Raw genomic sequence first — 22,431 nt, 5'->3', positions numbered from 1 at the left:
GCATATTGAGACATTTTTCTTAACATGGCTAATGAAGGATTTTTTTTTCTTGATTTTATAGATTTACAATAGGGGATTTGTTTTTCTTGGCATTAGCAGAAATAAAAAGGTAGATTTTCATTTATTAAAAAGATAGCTTAAAATATAGAGACTCAACAGAAGAAATGAAAACCATGTAGAATTGGAATGAAAAACAAATCATCTCTATGGCCTAGTTTGCTAGTTTCCAAAAGATGTTTTCAGTGAGTAGAGATCTTGGGACAATTGCACAAGGTTGCTACTAAGTTGGTATCTTTCTATATTACTTCATTTTTCTGCTCAATTAGCTGTGTTATCTTTGTTATGATTCTGAAGAGCTACAAGTGTTGTGTAGGTTCATCACACTCCAAAATGAGCATTACTCACTTTCTGACACCTATCAATACTCTGCCTCCTTTCTGATGAGAAAAGATTAATCTTTTGCATAGTCACCTTAGGTTGATAAGTTCTTTGTTTTGTTAGTATTGTATAGTATCTTGACAGTTTACTTCCTCAAATCTGTTGTAGTTCATTTTGAAGATCCAAAAATTGTATACCCAAACTAGAATCATTTAGATTTTGATTTCTTTAAATGTGTTCTTTCTGTTAAATTTTGGTTTTATAATGGTAGTAAAATTTTTTGACATGTATAGCCATTGCTTTCTCTTTGATGAAGTGATGTTTTATTTGTCTTACTTGGAAGAGACCAAGGAATTTTTAAGTATCATCTTCTTTTGGTTCAATTTAATCTCAAAATTAAGAAATATCTTAGCTCAAGAAATTCAGAATTTTCAAATTAAAACATATGTTAAATTTATATGCCACAAAATGTCAAGTACCAAAGAACTATAGGCAGGATCATATACATTTTAGTAGCAATTATCATAAACAAAAGGTAAAAGAAAAATACAATGAAGAATAATATTCTTCCATTGCAAAACTAAGTATAATTCTACAAGAGAAAATGGATATAAATAGAATAGAAAATAGAATAAAGAATTTTCAAAGCATTTCTGTTGAGAAAAGAGAGCTGGGTGGAATAGTTGAAATGCAAATACAAGAGACAAGAGAAGCCTGGGTCAGTTTGAAGTGACTAAATAAAGATTAAGTTCTTAAGCATTTAACCCCAGGTGCCTATCCCTTATTGCTCTTTTACCTTGGAACCAATAGTTAGTATTAATTCTAATTCAGAAGATAAGGGTTTTACAACTTTTTATTTAAAAAAAATAAATATGGGGGAAAGGTTAAGACCTGGGAACATAGATCTGTGCTAGGTGAGATGAATGAAAAAGGTATAGGGTCAGACCACTCTAATTGTAGGTAACTAATGTTGATTGCAGTTCCTTTCTTTTACCTCCATTTTCTTGGTAAAAGGAGAAGTGCAAGAAGTAAATAGAAAAGGTAATATTATATTGTGGAAGGAAAAACATGTCATAATCATTTCTGAATATAAATTGCATAAAATTCACCTATGAAATGGAAGAAGCAGAGCCTTTGTGTTTGCAAAATAGGTTTGTCCATAATGTGTTAGCATTGTTTAGTCTCTTAGATAAGCCTAAATCCACCTCTGTAATATGGGTTTGCAAAAATATACCTGAAACATATTCATATGAAGTCAAGATAAGGAGCCAAAGTAAAATTTACAATATGTTTACAAAAATATCCCTGAAGCATAAAGATTCATTTGGAGTTAAGATAACAAAGTAGAGTAGAATTTATTATGCTTCAGGTAAAACCAAAAATATAGGTGGCAACCATGTAATAATAAAAACAGATGTGGTTAAAAGAGATGAGCAGGGAAATTATTATGTTTAAAGGCACACAAAATAGATGAAAGAATATCAATATTGAATATGTGTACAAAATGGTTAATATCTAAATGAAAAATTAGTTGAACTACAGGGAGAAATGTACAGTAGGAAAAAACAATTGCAGAGGATGCTAATATGTCCCTTTCAGATTTAGATGAATATAAAAACATAAATAATAAATTCAGAAAAATATGAATAAAATTTTAGAAAAGTTACATGCGACAGACTTCTGATCACTTCTGAATAAGAAACAAAGTATACACATTTTCTAAACTTTACATAGTACATTTATAGAAATCAACCATGTACAAAGTTATTTGAAAATTAATGAATAATTGTAGAAAATAGAAATTCTTTACTGACCACAATGCAACAAAAACTGAACAAAAAATGGTAATTTGAAGATTTCAGATTTATGCAATTTAAATAATATAATCCTAAATAACTCTAGTGTACTGAAAGAACAATGATTTCTAAACCATATAGAAGAACGATTACACTTGATCTTTTTTGCTTTAGAGGGTGGAATGAAAAGCTTATGGTTAGCAGTCACAGAGAGGTGGATTTAAGACTAATCTAAGGGGAGATTCAACAATCCTAAAGTGGAATTAGTCTGGCATAGGAGGTGGTGTTTCCCTCCTTACTTAAGGTCTCTTCAGTAAAAGCACAATAACCTTTGGAAGAAACATGGGCTGAATCCATATTTCTTAATTTGGGACCCATGAAGTTATTTTTTAAAATTTTGATCACTATATTTAAAAAAATGGTTTCCTTCATAAGCTTATGGATTTTATCTTGTTAATTTAAAAACATTTCTGAGAAAGGATTCATAGGCTTAATTATACTGCTTAAGAGGTTAGTGACACAGAAGAGGTTACAAAGCCCTGTTGTCTGTGTAATAGAGGTATTCAGAATTTTCAAATTTAAAAACTGTTAAATAATTTTTCAAATTAAAAATGTTAATTAAATTAAAAAATATGTTAAAGGTATGGGTTAGACTAAATGGCTTCTGTGAGATCCCTTCTAATTTTAAGTCTGTGAATAAGACACAGGAGACATGTCAGAGGTAGGAGGATAACCCAGAGACAAAAATGTCATGAAATCAGAGAGTAGATAGTATCCAGAGCATTTCAAAAAAGAGGTCAAGGAGAATGAGAATGGAAGGAAAAGCCTCTCTTTGAGGAAAGCAACAAACTGAAAATGTGAAGCTCTTACAAGGAGTATATCTCAGAGGGAAGCCTTTCTGGTCTCTCTGGTCTAAGACTGGCTCTCTGTTCACTGTGCCATGCTGTCAAGAAAAGAAAGAATGTCAATATTGAAATCGAAAAAGAAAAATAGAATCAATTATGGGCATTTTAAAGATCCTACTTGAGACTAAACAGCATAGTGTGCAATTTCAATAAACAAAATGAAGTATGATGTACTAAATACTCATAGTAAAGACAAGGGGTCAGCCAGGTCTCGCCATTCATTAAAAAGTATTTTGCTATGATACAATTTAAGTGTTAGAGGAGCAGTGAAAATATCCCAGACTTGAAAGTGTTGCCGGATGGATGACTTTTCACAGCTATTTTTCAGAAAACATTGCTACTTTCTTAATATTCTCAAAGACTTTGAAAGCAGTTGTTAATGATTTTCCAAAAAAGCCCCACATCAAGCATTGTAAAGTATTGAGATATTTAAATGAATCTTGTTCAGGCTTGACTGCAGATAGTATGACTAAGCCATTTCCTTGGATCCAGAGGAGCCATGGAATTGGAGTCAAGTTCCAGTGGTTTCCCAAGAAGCCAAATCAAGTCTAGGCTTAATCTGTGCTTGGGAGTTTGCTGGGGTGCAAAACCGAGCGACAGCTAACATTTAGCACCCCTGGGATTGGGTCAGACCCACTCTAGATTGAACTCCATGGATCAACTGTAGCTGTAGCATAAAAGTGATTTCCTGTGGGGACCCCAAACCAAGACTTGGACAGAAGAAGTGTTTGTTCTCATGTACAACTGGGCAAAAGCCAGAAAGACTTCTAGGGTCTGTTGACCTCTCACCAGACGTTAGACTTAGACATACCTGTTTCCCCTTAGGGTGGGACAGACTTTCCTGCCTTCCCTTTCACTTGCCTTACCAATGCCTCCACTTTGAAAACAAAGGGAGAAAACATGTCCAGAAAGCATGAAAACTGTAATGCAACTCTTGGTCATTTTCTGTTTCTTTTCAGATCATCAGCAGGTTTTTCCTCATTGGTACAATTTTATTTTTAAAAATATGTCTTGATTTTTAGCCCTTTGACTAGATGTGCCATTTGTATCTTCTTGCTTCTCCCTCTTTGCCCTTACTCTCACCCCACCCCCAACACCTTCATAAAGCTGCCTTTGTACTTCTGTGACTTTGTTGGCATTTCAATAACATTTTCTATGTTATGGTTGGCCATTGGTGTACATTCTTCACACTTCAGCAATTCTAAGGGCATCTAGTCAGCAATTTTCTTTTTAAAAGAAAAAAACTTGAGGCCTTTCTGAAGAATGAAAACTTTGCAAGAAATTTATTTACCAATTATTGGTTATTTTGGCAATTAGAAGTCAGGAAATATTTATTAAGCGCCTACCATGTGCCAGGCACTGTCTTAAACAACGGGGATAAAAAGAAAGGCAAATAATAGACCTTGCTTTCAAGGAACTCTCAGTCTAATAGAGGATTAGGCCAAAAGTGGTCTAATTTTGTCTTTGCAAAACATTTTTAAAAAACCCTTACCTTCTGTCTTAGAATCAATATGGAGTATCAGTTTCAAGGCAGAAGAGTGGTAAGAGCTAGGCAAATGGGGGTTAAGTGACTTGTCCAGGTTCACACAGCTAGGAAGTGTGAGGCCTGATTTGAGTATAAAATATTTTAAATGTGAAAGAGCTCTAGAAACTTTTTTGTCTCCATGACTGCCCTCTTAATTTTTGAGTCCCTACTGGCATTTATGAAAGCTCCAGTTTGTATTTTATTTATCATAGCATTATTTCTAACCCTATCTTTATAACACCATCATTAATTTTCCACTTATTCTCATAAGATATAATTTGACTAACCTTCCCTTTTTTTTTCTTTTAAAAAATCACAGCTTGAATTTGGAGTGATTTACCATTGCACTGAAGAGCGATTATACACAGGCAGACGGGGTCAGGGGGCCTTTTGTAATAAACAAAGGCTTCGAGTCTCCAAAGAGACAGGTAGGTCTGGGCTTTGTTCATTGAATTTATATTTTGATAGAGAAAATGGGAAAGAACATGCTTAATTTGAAATCTCTCATAGAAAATGGGCTTCATTATAGTAACTGAAATTTCTTCTGTGGCTGGATGGTTCAGCTATTTTGTGAATTGGCTTTTCTCTGATAAGCTGGTGAACAGGCCAGTTCTATATTTTCAATAGAGTTTTGCCAACCGGCTTTACATGGATCTAACCTACTTTGATTTCTTTCTGACCCCTTCCCTCCAATCCTCTCCTTGAATTAGAAGCTTTTTGTTGCTGAGTCATTTTTAAATCATGCCCAGCTCTTCAGAATGGCATTTGGTGTTTCTTGGTAAAGATACTGGAGTAGTTTGCCACTTCCTTCTCCAGCTCATTTTATAGCTGAGGAAACTGAGGCAAACAGGATTAAGTGACTTGCCCGGGGTCATACAACTAGTAAATGTCTGAGGCTGAATTTGACCTCAGGCACTCTATCCACTTCATCACCTAGCTGCAAGTAGAAACCTTTTCCTATCTCACACACACACACACACATATCTAGTCAAGGGAAACAATTTAGTAAAATGTGCAGTATTATTCCAAATTGTTTTCCAGAATGGTTGATCCAGTTTAACACTCCAACAGCAGTACACTATTGGGGGAAGAGTAAGCCTTTATTAAGCGCCTACTATGTGCCAGGCATACTCACTTTATAAATACTATCTGTAAAAATTAACTTTATCTCTAGTAATAAAAATATTATTTTTTGAGGTTTATTAAGGATTATTAGAAATCAAAAAATAAAGAAGATACAAATAAAAAACCCATGCCCATGGCTGATTAGCCCATTCAAAATCCCTGTGCTTAGCTTAGCTTACCACTATACTTCCTACATCATTGTAATGGCAGAGAGAGCGTGGGAGGCATTACTGCCAGTTAAATACTAATTGTGATCTCTCCCAGGTGGAGACTCAGGTGAGATTATAGGGAATTCTGGGAAATATCAAGGACTTCTGGGGATTGAAGTCTAGGGTTCAAAATCTCCATTTATACATCTCATTTGATCCTCACATCAAAACATTGGCCATATCTGAGAATACACACCTATTTCTCTATCTCATTGTCATGAGATACAAGATGTATTTCATCATCAGTCCTCTGAAATCATGACTATTAACTGGCTGCTTTAGGGAAGAGAGGGAAGGAACAGCTATTCATTAAGCACCTTTTGGATGCCAGAAACTATGTTACATAGTTTACAAATATTATTTCATTTGATCCAGATTCTGAAATCTTTCAGAGTAATTTCCCTTTATATTGTTAAGATTTTCCTGGAACCAATTCTGGTTCTGTTCACTTTGCTCTGCATTAGTTCATATAAATTTTTTCTCTTTTCTCTGAATCTGGCACATTCCACATTTCTTATGCCACATAAAATTCCACTTATGAAAAGACTGCAAAAGCTAAAAAGTCATACTCAGATTCTCTAGATTGAGGGGTGTGCCCACCCCTAACCCCCACAATGTGAAAGGGATGCCTCTACTTATTTAAAAGGAGAGGTTGCCTTTAGAACCTCAAAGTAGTATATACATGTGTAAGAACACAGAGAGCTACTATTATGGCTCAGAAAGACTAGAACACCCATTCTTTCTCCAGCAGGTCTCTCAGTCTGGACTTGGGGACATGGGCCATGTTTAATCTGAAGAAGGTTGGTCTTTGACGAGAAAGACTGAGCTCTCGTCTATCTATTTTCTGGCTCTTTATGTTCCATACCCCAAACTGGAGAGAATCACTTTAAAAGCTCAGGTTCGAATCATCTAGATAAGTCTCCCAAAAAAGGGATTGGAAAGGTGCTCACCCTATAATATTAATCAGGTCAAGGGAACATTTTATTTCCTCCAAACAAAAGAAATGCTAAAAACACAAACCCTCAAACTCACAATAACAAAACTATGAAGTAGTAACATAACTATGTTACTCTATGCAAGGGGGATGACTAAAACTTTAAGCCATGAAACATTTTGTGGGAACTCATAAAGTTGTGCTCTCACCCTCTTTAACTTAGAGGGTTTCCTACAAGGCTAGAAATGTCCACCTTATGGTTGCTATTCAATCCCCTATGCTCAGGAAAGAAACACAAAGTAAAAGAATCAATTAGGGCTGGGAGATCCAGTTTCAGGCTCACCTCCACCATTAAATATGCTAGCCATCATGGGTGATCAGTTTGTCATTCCTGCTAGGATTTGGGAAGGTTCCCACCCTCTCCATGGAAAGACTTGAAGAGTCCTAACATGTTCTGCAAATAGGAAGAGAGAAATGTCTAGAGCAGTGGTGGTGAACCTTTTTAGAGACCAAGTGCCCAAACTACAACTCTCATGCTCCATGTAAGCCTCCTACTTTACCCCAGACAGGGAAGGGAGGAAGTGCTCCCCTTGGGCTGCAAGGCAGAAAACTGGGTGATGAGATAAATGTCCTTAGGTTTGCATAGAGAGGGGGAAGGGAGCAGCCCCCCTCTGGTACATGTGCCATAGGTTCACCATCACGAGTCTAGAGGATGGGTATATCGTCAAGTGAATGGATGGTTCTTTCTAGCTTAGTGATCAATTCTCTGGAGCAGCTACCTCCACTAGATGCTCTTATCAGGGACCAAAGAATCATCCAGGGTTTACTATACCATCTCAAAGTACCATATCTTTCAGCTTTGATCCAGCATACTTGGCACCCTAGAAATAAGCAGGTCAAATAAGATTTCAGAAAGAACTCCACTCCGGGCACAGCTCCATGGAGCTACTCTCCCAGGGTTCTATTTTTTTTCCTAACCCTTACCTTCTGTCTTGGAATCCGTAATATGTATCAGTTCTAAGGCAGAAGAGCAGTAAAGGCTTAGGCAATTGGGGTTAAGTGACTTGTCCAGGGTCACATAGCTAAGGAAATATTTGAGGTGAGATTTGAAGTCAGGACCTCCTCTCTCCAGACCTCTTCACTCAGCTGCTTAGCAGCCCCTCTCCCAAGGAGTCCATGAGCTTTTAAAAATTGCTTTTTTGCTAACTATATTTCAATATAATTGGTTTTCTTTGTTGTGGCTATTGTTTTTAAGATTGGGTCTCTCTGTCTGAGAGTACTGAGAACACAGTGACCATGTGCAGACCAGCATGGAAGTTTTAACCTGCTCTGTTTTTCCAGCCAGGGCTGGTTTGCCCATCCTTGGGCAGCATGATATTGCCATCAGTTCCCAAGGGTTCACTATATTGATTGTGGACCAAGGGCAGACACCTGATGATCACGTTTGACTCTGCTGCAGGTCTCAAGCAAGCCACCAGCCTCTGCCTACCCGTAGCAGGAGACCATAGACTGTGCCACAATCCTAATTGGTTTCCTTTGTGATCCTATGGTTTTTTGCAGGCTTTAAAAATGATATTTGGAAAAGGGCTCTGTAGACTTCATCCAAAGTCCAAAGGGGTCCTAGACACTCTGCTTTCCTGGAGCTCTTAGAGGGGCTAGCTAGGGCTTCTCTTTGTTATAGACATTCTACATAAAAATAAGCACTCTCCCTTTCAGCATTTCCATTTCCATACCTTTTCGTTTATTCCTGTTGTTTTCTTCTTTCCTTCGGCCCCAGGCAGAAATACCTATAGGAACTTCTAGCACCCACCTTCCTAAGGAGACTGTATCCGGAGACTTAGGTGTATGGTTGCTACACCTGATCCCCTGGTCTGATATTGGGGGGAGGGAGTATCCAGAAGCTTCCATTCTGCTGCAACCCCCTAAGTACTTTAAGGCAAATGCAACTCCCCAATCTCTTGGGAACACAGACTTAAGGTGTATTGCTTTCCAGTTTTCCCAATGATTTTTTTTCCCAAATCGTGTTCTTATCCCCAGAGCTTGGATCTTGACTTTTGTCAAACACAAAGTTACTAGAATCTTATCGCTACTATTTATTGTAGGTCTATTTGGTTCCACTGATCTACTTTTCTATTTCTTAGCCAGTCCCAAATAGCTTTGATAATTAGTGTTCTGTTCTCTTTAAACCAGCAGCAGCAGACTACCATTGCTGATGCAGTAAATAAATACTTGTTGGTTCATTTTCATTTCCTGCAGGGCAGAATTTCCTACCTTTCATGTCAGGGTAGTAACACTACTCCTTTCCTTTCCCATACTTGCCTAGGATATGATTCACATTCCCCTTATGGGCCTATTCCTTTTCTTCATTCCTTACTACCCTGTTTTCTAGGGACTCACCCCATTCCTACCTTTCCAGACTTCCTCCTTTATATTCCTTACACACAGGACTCCACCCCTGACTGCAGGCATTTTCCCTGACTGTCCCCCAAACCTTGGAACTCTCCTTCCTCATCTTTCCACCTCTTGGCTTCCTTCAAGTCTCAGCAAAAGTCCCACCTTCCCCAAGAAGTCTTTCCCAGGCCTCTTTAAATCTTAGGGTCTTCCCTCTGAGATTACCCCCAGTTTTTCTTGCATGTTGAATCTTATTTGTACATAGTTGTCTACATGTTTTCTCCCACATTAGACTGTAAGATCCTTGAGAGTATGGATCAATTTTGCCTTTTCTGGATTTCCTAGAGCTTAGCACAGTGTAGAAACTTCAAAAAGGCTAGTAGAATGCCTAATTAACCTCTCCTGCTTCACATTTTCTTTTCTCTCCCCTAGACATACTCAGGACTCTCATACCTGTTGTCTAGCCTGGTTGTACAAAAGCATCCACTACGTCAGCCCCTCAAATCTGATATCTCTTATAGATACTAAGCAACAAACATTTATTCTTGCTTTTCCCTTTACTCTAACCACATTAAAACTCCTCTTCTGTCAGGCATCTCAGCTAAATGTCACTGTGTGTTACTGTGTATTGGCTCCAAGGCAGAAGAGTGGTAAGAGCTAGGCAATGGGGGTCAAGTGACTTGCCCAGGGTCACACAGCTGGGAAATGTCTGAGGCCAGATTTGAACCTAGTTTAACAAACAGCTCATCCAAAAAAAAGTATTCAGGACAAATTTGAAAGTTTAGTTTGCATTATTAATATTTCCTCCATCACTTTAAGTCTAGACAATCAATAAAACAAAAAATTAAGCCCTGATTTACAGTATTTGCCAATTTTTGAGATGCTTATTGGCTCCAGCACACCTCTGCTCTGACGAATCTTGATTTTTCAGGAAAGTAGAGAGATGACTCCCACTATAGAAAGGAAGGAGCTACCCTGTTGATACTGTGTTAGAACCCAGCTCCTTTTTTATCCTAGGTCTCAATTCCTAGAAAAAGAGGTAGGCGTCCCCTTCTTGACCTTCTATCTTTCCTTATTGCACTTGATATTATACTATCAAAGGCAGCTAGGTGACATGATGAATAGAGCTCTGGGATTAGAGTCAGGAAGACTCTCCTTTCTGAGTTCAAATCTGGCCTTAGATACCAGCTTCCTGACCCTGGGCAAGTCATTTGACTCTGTGTACCGAAGTTTCCTCATCTATAACGTGAACTGGAGAAGGAAAAGACAAATCACTATAGTAACTGCCAAGAAATTCCCAAATGGGATCACAAAGAGTCAGACATGTCTGAAACTACTGAATGACAACACTGTATTGTCATGCTTCTACCTCTCTCCCCACTCAACTCTGTCGCGCTCTCTCTCTCTCTCTCTCTCTCTCTCTCTCTCTCTCTCTCTCTCTCTCTCTCTCTCTCTCTCTCTCTCTCTCTCTTTCTCTCTCTTTCTCTCTCTCAGTGTTACCACCATTTCTCTAGTGTTCTCTGATAACTTGCTATTTCTCCATCCCCAGGCATTAGAGATCTTTCTCTCCTCAAATTTCTTATGCTACTTTTGCTTATACCTCTCTTTGACACTGATCTGCCTCTCCCATGAATCATATTAAGTTGCATCCCTCCCCATTTGATTATAAACACATTAAGATCAGGATTTGAGTTTTATCTATCATTTCAGCACTTAGTGATTACAGTATCTCATACATACTAGGTGCCTAATATATATTTGTTTAATTGGAAGAGGTATAAAGGGATGGTAAAAGGAACAAGCATTTATTCAGTGCCTACTATGTGCCAGGAACTCTGTTAAGCTCTTTTTTATAATATTATCTCATTTGAAACTTCCATCAACCCTGAGAGGTGGGTATTATCCTCTTTTTATAGTTTAAGAAACTGAGGCAGAGGTTAAGTAAATTGTCTAGGGTCATACAGCTAGTGAGTATCTTGGGACTAGATTTGAATTCAGGATTTCTTGACTCAAAGTATGAAATTAGTTTTATTTGGCATAAGGAATTAGGACAAGAATGGGAGCAAGAGATGGCTATCATAGAGAGATGGAATCTAGCAATAAATGTCTAATAATTAGAAGTGTTTAAAAGTAGAACTAGCTGTCAACTCTGGAGACTTTCAAGAAGAATTTGGATGACTACTTATCAGGGACATTGTAGACAATTTCTGTTTGGGTATAGACTAGCCTACGTGACCTCTGTGGTCTCTTCTAGCTCTAAGAATTTAGAATATTATATTAAAGGTTTAATAACTTAAAACTGCACTAAAACTTTGGGGACATTCATTTTTAATGTCTAATTTAACTTGAAAATATGTGACTTGCGGAGAGATAGATGGACATTTACTAACTATATGACCCTGGACAGGTCACTTAACCCCAATTGCCTATCCCTTAGCACTTTTCTGCCTTAAAACTGATACTTATTATCGATTCCAAGTCAGAAAGGTTTTTTTAAAAAATGACAACTTTTACCTGATAAAATTGTATCACTAGAACTGTTTATACACTTAGCTTAGGATAATTTGGGGGTCACAAATGGAATGAAGAAAGATAGGGAAGAGAAAAATAGGTTTTCCTGACATAACTAACCAAGAATTGAAATGGATAAAGGAAGAAAAGGGAAAAGGTTTGTGTATATCTGAAAGAGAAACTGAAGAACAAACTTATTGACTGACTGAGGATGAATTAACTAAGCCAAAATTCATTAGAGGAAAAGGGAGGATCTTGGCAAATGCCATTTCCTTCATGGAGAAGGAGACAGTATGTGTGGGTGGGGGGCACAGAATGTGAGTTTACTACAGTCCCCAGGTTGTGTTGTATGCCCAAGGCATCTGGGCTGTTATCAGAAGTGATTTAGAAATGGTTGGGAAAGATACTAGGGGTTCTCTCAGCAGGATGGAGGAAGAGGGAAGCCATATGCATCCAGATATACTGAGTGCGGTTTTTGCAAATTGAGCATAAATTGGACAGAACCTATTTGTAGAACCATGATATTTCTACCAAGCATTGCACCTGTTCTCTATGTCCAGTATGGCACTGGTGTTCTATTGCAGACCCAAATGGGTTTTCAATGCCCATCCCTCTCTTTCCCCATCTTCCCTTCCCTCATTCTCCTAGGGCCACTCCGCTACCTCTGTAGCTAGAGTAACTCCTGCCAAGACATGAGCTAAGACTTGTTGATTAAAGATCATCTAGAATAGTTGGAGAAATGGGTCTAGCTGATTTACAAGCTTTAGACTAAAAACATTACCAAAAATATGGGCTTAGTACCATGCCCTTGGGGGGGTGGAGGTAACCATGAACTGAACTGGACCATAGGAAAAAAGAGGAATGAGATTTGAAAGGAGGCCTTTTTCTAAGAAAATGTCAACATAGCTTCATGCCATGTGAGTGTAGGGTGAGGTGTCTATAAATTAACTGAGATTCTATCTAGATGGAGCCTTTGAAGATTAAAATCAGCTCCTAGATCTAGTCTTTTCTATTGTGTGTTTTTGCATTGGCCGATTGAGCTACCAGGTTTCTTGGAGCTGGATTTTTACAGAATATGAATCCAAGAAAATTCTGGGTGTGCCTGGCATTAAATAACTCAGAGCCCCTGAAGGCAGCTGGCATCTCAGGCAGGAGAAAGCATTTTATAGAAAGGCTTGAGAAAATGGAAGTCCCTGAAATTCCAGAGGGAGCAAAATCCCAGGGTGGGCTGAGAGGATCTTCTTAGGCTTGTCTGCTCCCTTGTTGAGTTACTTTGTAATGCTGAAATATAATTGAGTTTATCAAATTAAGCATAATTGCATTCATTTTTCATGGAGCAGCAAGTCAATTTTATTATAATCTAAACACACACCTGGTTAGCCTACATTGTGCCTGAGTAATTAGGCATGATGGGACTTGCAGTGTGTGCTCAATTCCCTTGCTTTTGGGTGTAGGTTTGAGAAAAGCCAAGGACAAACTGCTTTTTGATCTGTGGCGAAAATTCATCACACCAATACAGTTTCCAAGCTGAATGATAGGTTTATTGAGAGGTGACTAGTCTCACAATAAAGCCAGACTCTGGTCAAGATCAGACCCAAAGACCATGAACCTTAGGCAATAGCCTTTTTTATGCCAAGAAATCTGGTGACTTAGTGAGAGAAAATACAATCAAAACTAAAATAGAATGGATGCAAAATCTTTCACATGGGCAGTTCTTAATTAATGATGCAAGTGCTGATTAAACTAGAAAGTGTAAAAAAGATCACTATGGGTGGCAACTTATGTCTATAGCTGACCTTTCCAAGGCTTTTGCAATACTCAGTCAGGGTCTTGGTGCTTAGATTATAGTGTAATATTAGGAGTAAGCAGCAGTTGGGTAACGGATATGTGCAAACAAGAGTAGCCCTCCACCTCCTCTTGGCCATCTTGTCATACACACTAGACCAGCCTTCCTCTTATTGTCTGACCATCTTGTCATACACCCAAGAAGAGTATAGTAGGATTAATGGAAATTTTTGAGTTATAGGCTTAAGGTCAAGATGTAAACAAGATTTGATACCACCCTAAACTGTATTTTTCTTAGCTAATGTTTATAATTTTTATAAAGCAAACTAGATTATTTGACTCAAAACTAATGATTGTGTTATAAAAATAAACATAAAGGCTAATACTACTATAATCATAAAAAGGGGTTGGGGGCTTCATACTCACAGATCACTGCAGAACCATATCAAGTAATACCTTAGGTGCCATCCATCTACAATCTCTTCTATCAGTCCAGCTCTCTAACCTTGATGGCATCTGTCCCTTCTTTTAAAGGGAGTAAATGCACTTAATGTGATTGGCTATAGTCATTGCCTGATCTGAAGGACAAATCTTGAATATAAACCTTCAAAAACATGCTCTTTCCAAAAAATGGTCGCTTGAATTTGTTGCATTTAATTATATTGAGTAAATATATAAGCCTTAAGATAATTTAAATTTAGATATAAATATGTAAGCCTTAAGATATTTTAGATTAGGACACTGACTTAAAAAGTGACTGTAAAAAAAAAAGTGTTCAAGAAGAAAGAAAGCTGCCTTTTCTATGAGAAACAACATTTCTTAGAGCAGCTGGGTGGCTCAGTGGGTTGAAAGCCAGGCCTAAAGATGGGTGGTCCTGGGTTCAAAACTGGCCTCTGACACTTCCTAGCCATGTGACCTTGGGCAAGTCACTTAATCTCCATTGCCTAGCCCTTACCAACTTCTGCCTTGGAATGAGTACACAGTATGGATTCTAAAATGGAAGAAGGTAAGGTTTTTTAAAAAAAAGATATTTCCACCTCCAGGAACATTGCAAATAGAAAGTCTACAGGTAGCTCTCCTCATTGTGAGGACTTAGGATTTGCTCAAACATTGGTCAGTGTAACAGTTGAGATTCTTAAGTGGCACTTTTTCTTAACTTTAAATTTATTAATTGACTGGGCAGGACTTTTTAATCAGGTCAGTTGTCTCCACCATCCAAAAAGAAAAGAGGCGCACACTCCTTTGGCACAGGTCTATATATAACTCTTGTGAGCTCACCATTCAGTCCCTCCCCTGGGCATCCCAAGACATCTCTAATTGGTGGATAGCCACTGAGGAGGTGGACTTAGGAGACCTCAACTCTTCCCTCATTATTTCATCACAGAAGGGTTGGGTCTCTGCCACATAACCAGACCACACTGTACCTAAGTGAGTTCAACATAGTTGCTTGGCCAACTCTTAGTCTTTTAGCTGGCTCAGAGTTCACCACAGTCGACCAGCCCTGCCATTAATCATTTTATCCTTAACCCAGACAAATGATCCCAACCTGTTTTCATAGCCTGGGGGAGAAACTGGGTATAACCTTAGCTTAGAGTCAAGACTGTTTTAGCCTTCTTTGGGGGTGGGTGGAAGGGAAGACTATGAGGAAAAATTATTTCACAAAAATATCACAATTCAGCATTAATTTTCTACACCAGTTTGGAATCATTTTTCGTCTACATGCCACAAGTTCCATAAAAAGAAAGAGGAAAGGGTATCTAGAAGAAGGAACATAGATTTCAAACTAGAAGAAAATTAAATTTAGAGGTCCCCTCATCCAAACTTTCATTTTTTGCCTATAAGGAAATTAAGGTCCAGTGAGGAGAACAGGCTCATCCAGAGTTTCACAAGGTGGGAAGTTGAGTGATTTTTTTTTTAATTCACTGTCAAAGTTTGCAGTATTTTTGTTCATAATCTGTTAAATGAAGTAGTAATAACAATAATAGGAAGAAGCTAATGTTTTATAGCACTTACTATATCACAGACACTTTGCAATTATTATGTCATTTAATCCTCCGGACAACCATGGGAGGTAGGTGCTATTATTATCCCTTGAAAAGAATGCAGTAACAGTTGCCCTTGCAATCTAAAAAAAGAAAGCAGCTTTTGAAATCATTAATAATAATGAAGGCAGTAACTAAACTGACAATGCAGGAAATGCAGCTTTTTCTCTTATCTCATTTATTCTCACCATATCTCATATGTTCTTAAGCTAGGCAATTAAGTATATCGATGTGTAAGAATTGAAATAATATTTCTACCCAGATATATATTTTATAAAGTTTACTAGAAAGGGTAGACAATCAGTTTAAATCTCATCATTCCTATAAGTAACCTGACCACCTGGTCCCTAGCCTACGAGTCTCTTCCTCCTTCCCCCTTACTCTCCTTCTCCATTCCCTCGTCTCTTCTCTGTTCCCTTCTCTTCTCACTTCTCCCTCCCACCCCCAAACCCAAAGCCTTGACTTTTATTGATGTACAGCACGTACAGGGATGCAAACCTGATGCAACTGTGTTATGTCAGGAATGTTTGATGGACAGGTCACGCTACTCAGGAGGGGGAGGGGATGAACTTCCTTGACACAATATTCCCTCAGTGATCCTTTGGGACACTGTCTCCCCGATGGATCATTTAAATATAACTATCTTATAACTCTAAATACCTTCTAGCTAAAAGTACATACAATATTGCATTTTTCTAAGAGGAAGTTAAAATAGTTAGAGACGAGAGTAAAATACAAAAACTTATTGATAGACTCATTGACAAAATGCCAATTAGGGAGCAGTCCCCTTTGGCATAAAAGTTTACATTCAGAATAAGTATGTTCAACCTCCTTCAATTGAGTTCATTATATCCCAAAGTTCATTCTGGATCTTTGATGCAGTGTGTGGCTTCTTCAGGCATAGCTTCTTCAGGCATCTTTACAGCACCTTCTCCAGAAGGATCCACTACTTTAATTCAAGGTGTTGGCAAGTTTCTTTTCCTGAAATTTCTCCAAAAAATTTTAAATCTTGGATTTTTAGGATAATTAAACAATCCCCTCTGAGGAGGGTGTTGACAAAAACCAGAATCACACTGCTATACATGACTGAGTTATGAGGTATATGAAACAATTGTCAAAAGAAAAACAAAACAAAAACAAACCACCCAAAAAAATCCCAAATAAGAGTAAAAAAATGAAAAGTACAGAAATGATAAAAAAAAAAATCTTATGTATATAAAATTCTGAGTAAAAAACATCAACCTGTAACAGGTTCCCGAATCACAGAAAGGACCAAGTAAAGTGACTTGTGTCCCACAAGCCTGTAGGACAAGCAGCAATACAGCATTTTACTCATTTGCAGCCAGGACTACAGAAAATTGCCAAACTATAAGAGAGAAAGGACTAAGTTTCAGCAGTAAATGGGAAAAAAATCATTCCCTGCTCTGATTTTACCATCACTGTCAGAGATAAGGGGAACCAGGATGATAGCCAACCTGAGGTACTTGACTCAGAATATTGCACATGGAGTGTGGTACAAGGGAGTCCTGCATCTTAATATATGTGGAGCGCCCCAACTTTGATTCTCACACTAGGTTCAAGTCCTTTTGTATTGGCACAGAAGTTCAACAATCCTCCCTGGATTGGTTTTGGCCCTTTTTGACACTGTGCTACTTGGTACTGTATAGTGGCTCTTATGTTCCCTTCTCCTGGAATCAGACATAATCATTAAACAAAGTCCCATAACATTTATAAATAAATGGCAGGTTGCCATAGTCGAAAGCATTTTGGGCATGCCTAGTTACTAGGGCTAATAGATACTGTAAACTTATACTGTAAACTTTATCCTTCATGTTAAAAAAAAACACATTAATTCTGATGTCATGTACTTCAAGTATCACCAAGGTTAGGAAAAAAGAAAGAAAAAAAATCAAATATCCTATTGCAAACATAAAGAGAAAAAAATAATTTTAAAAAATCATAATTTCACAGTTCACATTCCATGTGACAATGTGTTAGCCAAGCATAGGCACAACACAAAAGGTGCTCACTCAAAAATGAAATTTATATCACTCTTAACTTGGCCAGGACCCACAGTGTGAGTGTACATAATTTTTTTACCAGGTAAAAGCCTTTTAAAAACAGTAGTACAACAACTAATACAGATTCTAAAAAGTACCAAAATCCCCACAATTATAAGAGCCCATTTAATGATAACAGCAAACAAACCAACTATCATTAGGATTTACATGAGTTTCTATACTTCCTGCATGACATTTAAAAAACCTTTGAAATCATGATATTTGTCACAAGTTCTACAGAGTTAGGAAATCTTTCAACCTTGGCAAAGACATTATTAACAAAGTCTATTATTATCATCATTCCAAAAATTTGTAGGAGAGAAATACAGGAAAACCTGTACAGTTGATGAAAAGTTACAAATATAATAAATCCATTTCAAAGCTACTAGGCTTCACAAGAAAAATCATTCCCACCTCCTAGATGAGATTATAACACATCACAGAGTAATTAAGCTACTTGGGCACCTCCCTCCCTCTTGATATGAGACTGTAACAGTGTAACAGAATTGTCTCCAATATGTCCCACCCATTTTCATGGGGAGCCAAGGACTAAAAAGCGAAAATCACTTCAGGTATGTCATCTGTTACATTTACAATAAATTCAGACATGGGAAAATACAACAATGCCATTTCGCTTTACTTCAACTACAAATAGACCCTTACCTTTTGTTTCAAACAACTCGGAGGCAAGCAAATAAATGATCAGAGGTAGGGATGCTCCCAGATATCTAAAAATCACTTCTGAAGACCCATTAAAATCAAATTAAGTTATTAGACAATTAACTTCCCAAAACTTGTATACAGATTGAAACCAATGTGATGGAATCCATCCATCAGCTTTTGTGACAATTAACAAAGGCAATGAAGGAACAAAATCCTGTTTATGGGCTTTTTACAATGATATTCTTCAGTACAATCATAGGGGAGGTACAAATAAAGACAACAGAAAATCTCAATTTTGATAACTCATGAAGTGGTTAACAGTAAATTATATACAATCTTGTATTTAGAATTGTGTTACAGAGACTTCTTCATTCTGGGGAAGGGAACAGACTGAAACAGTTAACATCAATAAGGCAATGAAGTTTGAAAAGGCTTAAAATTCACTTCCAGGCTCTTTGAGGTTCCTTCCCCTCCCAAGTACCATCAGTCATCACAACTTCTTTGTCCACACCTCTGGGGTCCCCCAAACTGAGGGGAGTTCCCACACTGAGTACAGATATTTGGGTGTGAGTTCTGATTTGCCTCATTTGAATAACTATTCCTCCTATTATTATCATTATTCCTGAACTTTCTATTCCTATTTTCCTGATTCCTCTTTTTACAATTCATAATTACATGACCCACTTTTCCACAAAAATAATATGTTAGAAGTTTTGTGGATTCTTGTAAGGGAGCTATGATCTCTTCTTGCTTTGCCTTTACAACTGTTTCAGTTAATTCTTTTATTTCCTTCATCGATGTCTCTACTAAAAGTAGCATTCTCTTTATCCTTCTCACCCTTTTTAGAATTCAATTCCTTTATTTCCTTCCTTAATGTTTCCACTAAATCAGTGTTCTTCTCCTTTTCCTTATGACCCTCAAAAGCATAAACTGACACTCTTTTTAAGTCTTCAAGGTCCATATTAGGCCAGTTTGAACAGCTAGTTATGAAATAATTCCTAACTACCTTACAACTGTTTTTCACAAATTGTATTCTGATTTGTCTAAGGTCCCATTCTCTATCAAGATTGAGCTCAATATATCTGCCTCCCAGCTCAATAAGTACCCATAAACTGGGAGGAATTTTCGTTGTCTTCTTGCTTAAGATTTTTCAAATTTAGTCCATGTACCAGACCTATCAGAAAAGGCTCTCATAGCTTTTAGCAAAGCATTTCTAGGCTGGCATAGTTGTAAGTAATCTTGCTCTGAATTTGGGTCCCATTTAGGATCTTCAGCTGGCCAATGAGCTGTTCCCTCTTCCTGGGCCTGATTAACAAGAGAAAGAATCTTATTCCTTTTCCTTTCTGTTAGCAAGGCCTGGGGCAAATCTTTTATATCAAGTCATGTGGGATTATATGTGCAAAAAATGATTTCAAACTTATTTGTCACCACCACAGGCTCAGCTTCATAGGGAGGTGTTTTTTCTTTGAATCTCTCATTGTCCTGTGGAAAAAAAAAAGGTGTATGATGTCTAATGTTCACTAAATCTCCTCGTCTTTTATATGTAGGGACATCTCTTAGAGGGAAAAGACCTTTATTTGAATCATCTGTGGCAACTGCTGCTTGGCCTCTGTTCTGGAGTTCAATGGAGGGGGGCTGCAGTGAAGCTGGTAGGGGAAAGGGTTGGGGTAGTGGAATGGAGTTGGTCAGCAGGTGGGGAGGCAGAGCAAAAAGATCAGGGGCAGAGCTGGGGGCAGGGCAAAAAGGAATGGGGGTGGAGAGGAGTAGGATGGATGAGATCTAGAGGAGTCATAGTAAGGTGCGTGAGAGGGAAGGTACAGAAAAAGATTGAAGTAGGGATGGTACAAGTGGGCATAGTTAGGAGGGTACAAGTGGTAGGATGTTAAGGAAGGGTAGAGAGGTAGATTGGGGGGAGCCCTTTTCAGTTTCCCCTGTATTTAGCACCTGGGGAGAGTGCAAAGGCTGGGAAGAAACAGGAATCTGTGTTTTTCACATCTAGGAAAGTCATACTGTCAGGGGGCATGCAGGATCCTGCCTCATCCTCTACCACCCCACTCTTGTCCAAAACAGTTCAGGTGGGGTGGGAGGTGGGTAACTACATGGGGAGAGTCCTTAACAATCAGGGAGGGAAAAGCCACTCCCCCACCTGGGTCCTAAAGGCCCCCCCCAGTTCTGTTTGGGCAAAAAGCCAGGACTTCTGTCCCAGTGTCCCAGGGAGCCCCTAACTCTAATCCACAGCACAGAAGGACCCCCCAGGATTAATTTAAGGGGTGTCTCCTTGCTCAGCACAGCACCTCACTGAGCAAAGGGGCAGTACGTGCCAGCAGTTTTGCTTGCCTGGGGAATTCAGGGGCTGAGCTGGGTTGGGTTCCTGTGCTCTGGCCAGGACTTTACTGACCAACCCTGAACTACGGTAAAGCAACAGGAGTGGGAAACACATGGGAGGGAGTTTTCTCACCAATCCATCCAAAGAGCTGCTTTAGATGGTTCTGCTTCTCTTTCTCAGCAAGTTTCATTTATGCAGGCAGGCACAACTGAGTTTCTATTAATCTATGCTGACCTAAGCATTTATTTAAAACTTCTCAGTGTAACAGTTAAATTAGTCTCTTGTAATAAAAGTATTATATTTTATGAGGTTTATTAAAGCTTATTAGAAATAAGAAAATACAAAATAAGAAAAAGCACATGCCTAGGGCAGATCAATCCATTCACAATTCACTTACATCTTGCATGCCAAGTAGAGAGACGAGTGTGCTTAGAAGCAAAAGAAGAGACCTCTTGGGAGGCAGAGAGCCCTTTAAATACTAAATTGTGTTCTTGAACTCAGGTGAGGACTCAGGTGAGATTATAGGGAATTCTGGGAAGTACCAAGGACTTCTGGGGATTGAAGTCCAGGGTTCCAATCTCCATTTTATATCAGAAGAAAATTAAAGGTTCATTTTAAGCCAAAGTGGTTGCCATTCTAAGAATTGAAATAATATTTCTACCCAGATATATATTTTATAAAGTTTATTAGAAAGGGTAGACACTCAGTTTAAATCTCATCATTCCTATAAGTAACCTGACCACCTGGTCCCTAGCCTACGAGTCTCTTCCTCCTTCCCCCTTACTCTCCTTCTCCATTCCCTCGTCTCTTCTCTGTTCCCTTCTCTTCTCACTTCTCCCTCCCACCCCCAAACCCAGAGCCTTGACTTTTATTGATGTACAGCATGTACAGGAACACAAACCTGGTACAACTGTGTTATGTAAGGAATGTTTGATGGACAGGTCAGGCTACTCAGGAGGGGGAGGGGATGAACTTCCTTGACACAGATGCTTGGAGAAAGTGAGTTCCTGGTTCTAAATTTCTTATTCTAGAATGAGTGAGATTTATTCTTCCAAAGAATAAGAGGCTGAAAATTTTGAGATGCTGGTTAAGTTTGAGAAAGAAGAGAAAAAATGTCACTTAGAAGAAATTGTCATGGTCCTCAATGATTTTTCTAATTATTTGGTTGGGCTTTTAAAAAAATGAAGTTTTAATGATGCCATTTGTGAATATACATTATCCATAATCTAAAACTGAAACCTCATATCATAATATCAACAAACCTGATACAGTAATTACATCTGGCAAAGTATGGAATCTCCTGACTTTCTAGTCCCCAACCTCTGCCCAGAAGAGAAATATATGGTTTCATTTTCTACTCTGGGATCATTATTGGCTTTTCAATTACTCAAGAGTTCTGCTTTTTATGTTGTAATTATTATAGGGTTTTTAAAATTTTTTTATCCTTTTTACATTTTATTTTAATCTTCTGAATCAGTCCATTTTTTATTCTACATCAGCTTGTCTAAATCTAGATATGATTTTATTTTTATTTTTTTATTATTATTATTACAGATCTCTCAAAGGCCTTGGTTTTAACGGAAATTGGCCCAAAGCGTGATCCCGATACTCTGAAATTGTTCTTCAGTAACATGGAGAGGTTACTTCATGCCAAAGCTCATGGGTATGAATTTTTAGTTCTAGGGCTGAACTTTTAATTCCTAGAATGCCTTGTGTGATCTAGCAGAAAGATACCAGTTGCCCAATCTTGCTGAACTCCCTGAGGTTTCCATTGGGAAAAC

The 22,431-nt window shown here is 38.1% G+C and overlaps 1 protein-coding gene across 2 annotated transcripts in view; it reads left to right on the top strand.

The window, feature by feature from the left end:
* Positions 1 to 22,431, top strand: part of IMPA2 (inositol monophosphatase 2) — a 78,337-nt gene that overhangs the window by 52,752 nt on the left and 3,154 nt on the right. For both annotated transcript variants that reach the window (XM_056823630.1, XM_056823631.1), the window contains exons 5-6: positions 4,924 to 5,032; positions 22,205 to 22,313. In XM_056823630.1, the coding sequence (XP_056679608.1) occupies positions 4,924 to 5,032; positions 22,205 to 22,313 (218 nt within the window). The remainder of the gene's footprint in view (positions 1 to 4,923; positions 5,033 to 22,204; positions 22,314 to 22,431) is intronic.

This window comes from Monodelphis domestica, chromosome 3, assembly GCF_027887165.1.
Source record: "Monodelphis domestica isolate mMonDom1 chromosome 3, mMonDom1.pri, whole genome shotgun sequence".
Taxonomy (NCBI): Eukaryota; Metazoa; Chordata; class Mammalia; order Didelphimorphia; family Didelphidae; genus Monodelphis; species Monodelphis domestica.
Note: the sequence above shows the minus strand (reverse complement) of the source record. Positions and strands in the feature narration are given on the sequence as shown.